Source organism: Sinocyclocheilus rhinocerous, unplaced genomic scaffold (genome assembly GCF_001515625.1).
Source record: "Sinocyclocheilus rhinocerous isolate Xijiao unplaced genomic scaffold, SAMN03320098_v1.1 scaffold286, whole genome shotgun sequence".
NCBI classification, from domain to species: Eukaryota; Metazoa; Chordata; class Actinopteri; order Cypriniformes; family Cyprinidae; genus Sinocyclocheilus; species Sinocyclocheilus rhinocerous.
Genome location: NW_015632405.1, coordinates 863,341 through 871,293, shown reverse-complemented (window position 1 = coordinate 871,293; position 7,953 = coordinate 863,341). Strand labels below are relative to the sequence as shown.

The following is a 7,953-nucleotide window of genomic DNA, read 5'->3' as shown; positions in this document are numbered from 1 at the left end:
ATATATATATATATATATATATATATTATGATGTAGCTACAATTGGTGGTTAGATGCATCACTGTTTTGATAATTATCTACAAAAAAAAATTCCTATGAAAAGCAGGCAGTTGCTGTTTGTCTCTTTTTTGATGCAGTTATTTGAGAGCTAAATTGGAACTATATTGGAAATATTTACTTACTTATTTCGACACCAAATGCATAATCAAATCAGACAGAATATATAATAAATGCATACATGTTTATTGGAAACTTTTTGTGGAGTTGGCATGCAGATATGGACCTGCTTGTTTAGAATAACATATCTGTCATGTTTTAGTAGTAATAATGGTTACATCTTTGCTATTATGTAAAACTTAATAAAACAGCACAGTAGCTGAATGCAGTATAGAGTCTCACAATAGAGAGTAATTGAATAGTAAATAGTTCACAGAGCATAGATTCCATTTTTCCATCCACGCTTGCCTCTTTTCCTCCCTCTGCATGAACAGGAAGTTGGGCACAAACATGGAGGAAATCTGGAGCCACTAGAGCTGTAAAGCCTGGTGGATTCATTAAGTTCTTCATTGTCTTATGAGGCGTTTCTATCCCTTCCATGGCCACAGGGTTAAGAAACGAGATCTTTCCATGTTATTTTTAATGTGAAATTAATTCAAACAAAATCGGTCTGATTTTATAACAAATATGCAAGTCACACAACACCAAATGACCCTTCAAGACCAACAATCAAATGTGTATTTGATGAGAACAGAGTCTTATCTAATAGAAACAATGACATGAGATTATTAGCCCAAGATCTTTAATTGTCTGATTTAGGAGGAACTGGGTTTTACAACAACAGACAGCTTTGACTCTTGTGCATACACGCTCTTATGCATGTAAAAGACTTGCCACAACACAGCAACAAATAACTAGATAATAAAGTAAATCTTTAACATTTTATTTCCATGTTGATATGTTTCACTTTTGAGCAAGAAACGGCTGAAGCCAGTCCACCAGACACTGACTAGCTTTTTACTAGCTGCCTCAGGAGACTTGTGATATCCTTTGCTATTTACTCAGTAACAGGATGTTAACCTTTATTCTGTTGCTTTTTTGACTAGCTGCTTTATATCCACATGTGGGATCAAGGTTGAATAGTTCTCAATTAAGTTTAACAAGACGATATCCCTGCAACCATCTCCCAACTTTATCTCTCCCTTCCAAGACAACACAAATACAATAGAAAGGTTTGTGGATAGACACCTTGCTTGTAAACCAGTGTAAAATGTACCTTTACCTGGGGTTTAAAATGGTGATAACCCAGGGTTAAGAGTGCCGTTTGTAAAATTATTCAAAATAATTAATCTAGATTTCCAATCATTGTAACATCCATTATAGTTACCACACTGTTTTGAAGGACTGTTCACATAAACTGAGGTTATAAATCTGGCTGAAAGGAAAGAAAGAACACAGCACATCTCAAAAACACCCAGGAAAATGTGCATTTAGAGGTTAGGGGTCACATCTTACAAACACTTCACCAGACAGCACTGCTCCTGAAGAGGACAGGGTGAGACAGGATCCATGCAGGAGTGGGAATTGATGATATTTGATAAAGTTGAAGCAGCTCATTCGTCAAATCGACCCTCCAGGATACTCTCGAAGGAAAACGGGACAAACTTGAAGCCCTGTCCTGTGTAGAATTTGTTCTGGAACTCCACCCTAAATGGCAGGAAGGACAGGACAAAAGAATGCAATGTCAGAGCGGTGATGAGCGGGATATTTAATATTAAAAACACCTGTGGATTCCTGTTGACAACAATGTACTTGCATCTTTGTTTACTTGTGGCTATTTCCTCAAATGCAAAAGTGTGTGGAAGTGAAAATCGGGTTGGGCTGTATGACCATATGAGGAATGTGTCAGCCGGTGGAGAGTCTGTTATACTGTGGCAGCTATTAGTGGGCCAAATGACACTCATGCCCTCTTACAACACACCTACACTATATTGTTCAATTTTAAGATTACTGGCAACAGCTGATAACAGTTCTCACTTGACTGATTAACAGAACTGTTACATTTGCTTTGTATAAACTTACAGTAAATCCTATATAAAACAATTTATACATTATACACAGACTGTAAAATGAACACATAAGCACTCGTTTCTCAGAATGTTCTGTGCAAAGATCATACCTGCTTAAAAATGCTCTCTATATAAGAACAGTTGATGGGGAATACTGAGGTTGAACCACTATATGCTATGCAATGTGTGTCGTCTTCAACATATTTTTGCCTTAATTTCGGAAACTTTCATACCTGTAAGCTCTGTGGGTAAACTGTTATTCAAGCTATTTCTATTGTCTATAATGGGCACATTTTTCATTTTCTCCAGGTTTTGCTGCCAGGAGTGAAAAAAGGCATAATCGCACATTCCTTCCCTATCATTGGCTAATAGATAAGAGTGTTTAGATTTGCCACTGAGAGAAAATATTTTTGAACTGAAGGTTGAGATTTTGAGAAAGGTAATGTCCAGACAGATTTTTGAAATCAAACAGACAACTGTTAGTGAGTGATTGTGTGCATAACAGCTCTCTGAGAAACCAAGGGAGGCAGTTCCTTGTGGAAAAAAGAAAGATGAGCAAAAAAGTTAATGTTATTCCGTATGTGCCTTTAATCCAGAAACCTTTAAACATCAAATGGAACTGGAACATGATTTTACATTGTGCTAAAACACAAAAAGGTAACATTGCCTCCTTATTTTAGATGCACATCCTGTTGGATGGATACACAAGAGAAGGAAACATTTAAGAGTGAAGGAATGTCTCACTGCTGTGGTAAATATTTAAGTCAAGAGAGAAAAGACTCTTTCATCTTTCCGCACATGGAACAAGTAAAACCACCAAGAGTGCTGAACCTCATTTACCTCCAACATGTCTGTGTGTGCATAGGCCATGGAAGGCATTTTGAATGGGTCGAGCCAAGAATGACATCAAAACGCCATAATTAGCGCCTCTCGCTGAATGTTTTGTTCTTGCCATGACTATAGCATAAAACAACTAGTATATATATACAGTAGCCAATAGGGATGTAACGATTCACTCATCTCACGATTCGATTCGATTCACGATTTTGATTTCGCGATTCGATTCGATTCACGATTATTTTATTTTATTAACAAAATGAGATTTAAGACAAATTATAAATTAAATGTGTCCTTTTATTATTATGGCTTGGACAAAAAGAAACAGCAGATGAGCTGAATGAGACGCAGATTCACTCTCTGCCAGCAGGTGGCGCTTAAAGTGTTTCCTTGGTTTCCACTGTAAACAAAGCAGCGCTGTACTTTTTGAACTTTAATATGCATTATACAGAGGCAAGAGGAAAAGAAAAAATACCATCTAAACTTTTCTAAAGACAGTAAGTTCCCCTCAGACATGCATTCATATAAACTCCTGCCCCTAAATGAATCGCGAGTTGCTTAGCATCTCAACCGATTTGAATCGTCACATATTTGAACCGATTTTCAACCGGCTCGCGGTTAATCGTTACATCCCTAGTAGCCAACATTTGAAGTGTATCAAAACCTTTCATTCAAGTTGTCCTAAAACCTAAAACTAAAATGTGTTCGTGTATATATATTTATACACACACACACACACACACTTCTGCATTGTAAAATCATTATCAGAACAAGTTATTCTTGAGAGGCAGTGATATGTTTACCTTTCCTCTTCACATTCTTTCCCTCTGTAGCAGAAGTATGACATAATCTACACATTAAGATCTTAACAGAAAAGAGTGTCAAGGATAGAGTGATTGTAAAACAAAACAGTTTTAGAAGAGACAACTTTACTCATCTGTACAGTTCTATTCATTCATAGCTTTTCGCCAATATCATTTCAACGACAGTTTTTGCATGTTATTGGATATGACAATTTTAATGTATTTCGTCTTAGCAGAGTAGATCTGCTACAAATGCTGCTGTAGAGCAAATATGACTTGCTACTGCCAACAGATACACAGACACGCTGCTGTGAGCATGTAAGATATGATGTTGCTGCTGCATAAATAGGCATACATAAATACCATAGCAGATGTAGACAGGTGGAGCTGGTGGGTTTCAGAGAAACTCTGATAGCATACTGGCAGAACTAGTATACTGTGAACACTGAACCAGACTATCTAAATGCTGAGCAAACAATCTTATTGGCTGTAGAATGAACAGAGGCCATTCAGCTTGTGCTGTGTAATAAATGATGCAATTGCTAACATATTGCATAAAGAAGACCTATCAGAAGACCCATCTAGAGTTTCATGACTGAACTAGATGTATAGCTCAAATGGTATTTTTTTGGGTGAAATCTTCAAAATGTCTATAAAAATGTTAAAGATGAATTGTTTAAATTCATTTGTATGTGGTTACACTGGTAAATTACAGCCCTGTGTGTTGATGTGTGTGTTTATCTCACCAATGCAAGCGCAGAGCATGCAGGAATGCAGACAGTCCCTCCATGATGAGTAAGATGCACACTGTTAGCATGGCAAAGGCAGAGAAAATGATCGACAGGCCAAAGAATCCACCACCACTCCTCGAGGACAGTCCAAGATGCATCACCATTCCCCAAAGAACCTCAGACAACTCTGATAGACAGACAAAGAGTGAGTTAAATTTTAATGAGCCTGTGGATGTGTTGTGAATATTTGTGTGTGCGTGCGTGCGAGTGTGTGTGATTGTGTGTGTGTATGAACTTACGAGCATGAGCCAAACTAAGGGCCCAGAGCCGCAGGTATGAGGCAGTGTTGGAGATGCAGCCCAGACAGTACTCTATAGTGTGAATGGCCTGATGAACAGCCACATCTCCAAAGTTAAACTACAGACAAAAAAAAACAAACAAACAAAACATACAGGAAAGGGTCAATTATGATCTTTCAATGTAGGATCCAATCCATCCTCTACTGGAAGCTTCTTAAACTGAAGCCAAGTTTTATGCAAATGTGGCTAGTAAAGTGTTATCTGATTAAGAAATGATAAACGAGCAGTAGAAAACAGCACTCTTCTATTAAGGAGCACTGGCTCTGTAATTCATCTTCGCTTTCCATCATAATATTTTCATACTGTGTAAGATGCATGGAGTCATTAGTGTTGAGAACAATTGAGCTGTGATTGTGATGTCAGTGATCTTTTTCCTGTCTTTTAACAGTCCAGAGAGATTACAGAGTGACAAGCATGTTTTTTTCATTTTCCATCTAAAGATCACAGATCCCCTTCTGTCAAGTCATGAGCAGTGTATGTACAAAAACACTGTTCTATGAAAAGTCTTTACTGAAAGTTTATTTTATAATATATGCAGAGTGCTGCAACTGACTGGCCATCCAGACCCTATGGATAAGTGATTTGGAAAATAGATGGATGGAAATGTTTACTGGCTTTACAGATACATACTATGTACATGCTTATGCATGCTATATGAATGAAATGTATGTATGAAATGGTTTCCAGGGGTGCACAAACCCAAAACTGTATGAAAAAAAACACTAGAGATAACTGGAAACTGACAGGCTACATTGCAAGCCTTAGTGCTCAATTCTCATTCTCATTTAATGCTCATATCCAATTTTTTTGTTTGTCTATTTATATTATTATTTTTTAAATGTGGCCAATATCTGTTGTAAATGTGAACTGGTCACGGTCCTGAACTGACATGTATGTGCAAAAGAAAAAAAAAAAAAAAGAAAGACAGCACACTGTCACACAAAAGCAAACTGACGCCAACAATTTTGTGCACAGGCAACGAGGATGAATTTGAGGATGAGGATGTTTTTCGCATTTACATTTTGAAAAAAGTTTGGCTTGTATAGAGCTGTTACTGTAATATTTATGACTTCTAACACCTCACTGTCCCTCACTGACTAGCTTTGCAGCTGTCTTCCATATTAACCAAGTGACCAAGGACCTATGTTATGTAAAATATTTAGATTGACTTGAATTGTGATAAATGTTGATCTAGAGCAGCGGTGGCGAACTCCGGTCCTGGAGAGCCGCAGCCCTGCAGAGTTCAGCTCCAACTCTAATTAAACCTCACCTGCCTGTAGCTTCCTAGTAACTGTTCAGACCTTGATTAGCTTGTTCAGGTGTGTTTGATTAGGGTTGAAGCAAAACTCTGCAGGGCTGTGGCTCTCCAGGACCGACGTTCGCTACCCCTGATCTAGAGTGTCACAAAAGTTGCATGAATTCCCACATATGGAAGTGGCCCAAATTAGAATCGAAAAGATCAGATTCCATGTGGTTTGTGTTATGAAAAAAATAAATCAATCTGAACATGGCCTAAATGAATGGACAGCACTTGAGTCCACCAACATGTCCAGGGTGCTTAGGTGGTCAAAGTTTAGGTTCAATAGAAATAAGTTTTACTCAGCATAAAACAAAAATATTAATAATTGAAGGAGCACTGATATCAGGTGTGTTTATCAAGAGGGAAAAGATAGGACTGATTCTTCCCACTTGTAAAGTCTTGTAAAGTTTGGCTTGGCAGAGGCTGGTTTTCCTTTTCCACTTGACTCTTTTGTTAAGAGTGCCGAATGGTTCAGAAGCCATCATGGAAACCCTGACGTAACACACTCATTGTTCTACAGCAGAGGTGTGTTACCAGGATATAATAGGAACCAGAAGGCCAAGGTTATTGAGTGACATAGTGCATAGATTACACTAGTGTGCATTAACTCAATAACACAATATCAAGGATATTACATAATTCTAACAATCATGTATAGAAATAAGAAACTGCAGTGTGTCACGAATGACCTTTTCATCCACCTACATGTACATTCAAAACAATTTAACAATGTTTTCACTGTTTGATTGCACTGAATATTTTGAGAAAATTATTAAATTACTTATTTTGAGTATATTTTATATTTACATACATCATCTATTTATAAGCTGTTCATTTAAATAAAATGCATTTGAATAAAATATTTATTATGAATTCTTTCCATGAAGAATTTATATAATGATTTTATGAAAAAAGATTATGTAAATGCAAAAGTAACAGAACAATACAGAAAATGATCTTACCGGTTCTTCCTCTGAATGCTTGAAAAGTAGAGAACAGTGTTTTAGATAAATCAGAGAGAACAGTATTAATGTTTCTAATTCATGTGAAATTAATTGCATGAAATGTTAATGCTTACCAATGAGAATAATAAGTAAAGCAGGTCAAAGGTTACAGATCAGACAAAGAAAGCAATCTGCTAGGAAACCCATTCTTTAGCAAGTGTGTAATGTGTGTAGTATTCTCTTTAACTCTGGCACACGTGCACCAAGCACTGATAGACTGCTATTATTCAATATTCTGATATGTGCATGCTGGATCCCGTCCTTATGTTTGCACTTTACACTCATACTAAATTTTTCCATCTCAGTAGATGAGGATCTATGCAATCCTCTTTCACCACGAACAATTAATGCCACGTGTGAGTAATACCACAGACCTTCACCTCAGTCATAACTCATAATAATAAATTACAGAAAGATTCAATTCGGATGGCCATAAATAATCACTGTTTCAAAACAAGTTTCAAAACTTCAGTGCATTCCAAAATCATTGAATCATCATATAGCTAACTTTCTGTTTCCATTGTGTTTTAAACAGACCACACATCTAACATTTAATAATAAATAAAATTAAAGCTGCAAGCAGCATTTATCGGGGTTCAAGCGTATTAAAGGGGTCATATGATGCAATTTCAATCTTTGGAGTGTTACAAGCTCTTGGTGCATAAAGAAGATCTGTAAAGTTGCAAACACTAAAGTCTCAAAACCAAAGAGATATTCTTTATAAAAGTTAAGAGTTAACCACGCCTACCTAAAACGGCTCGTTCTAACACGCCCCCACATACCTACGTCACGATCTGGGAAGATTTGCATAACACCGCCCAAATGTTCACGCAAAGAAAAAAGGCGTAACTTT

At 37.0% G+C, this 7,953-nt stretch overlaps 1 protein-coding gene across 2 annotated transcripts in view; it reads right to left on the bottom strand.

The window, feature by feature from the left end:
• Positions 1–92: 92 nt before the first annotated feature.
• Positions 93–7,953, bottom strand: part of LOC107742255 (V-type proton ATPase 116 kDa subunit a-like) — a 26,541-nt gene continuing 18,680 nt past the window's right edge. For both annotated transcript variants that reach the window (XM_016555155.1, XM_016555156.1), the window contains exons 19-22: positions 7,059–7,076; positions 4,737–4,854; positions 4,453–4,624; positions 93–1,704 (exon numbers count right to left, since the gene is read on the bottom strand). In XM_016555155.1, coding sequence (XP_016410641.1) covers positions 1,611–1,704; positions 4,453–4,624; positions 4,737–4,854; positions 7,059–7,076 — 402 coding nt within the window. In that variant the 3' untranslated portion in view covers positions 93–1,610. The remainder of the gene's footprint in view (positions 1,705–4,452; positions 4,625–4,736; positions 4,855–7,058; positions 7,077–7,953) is intronic.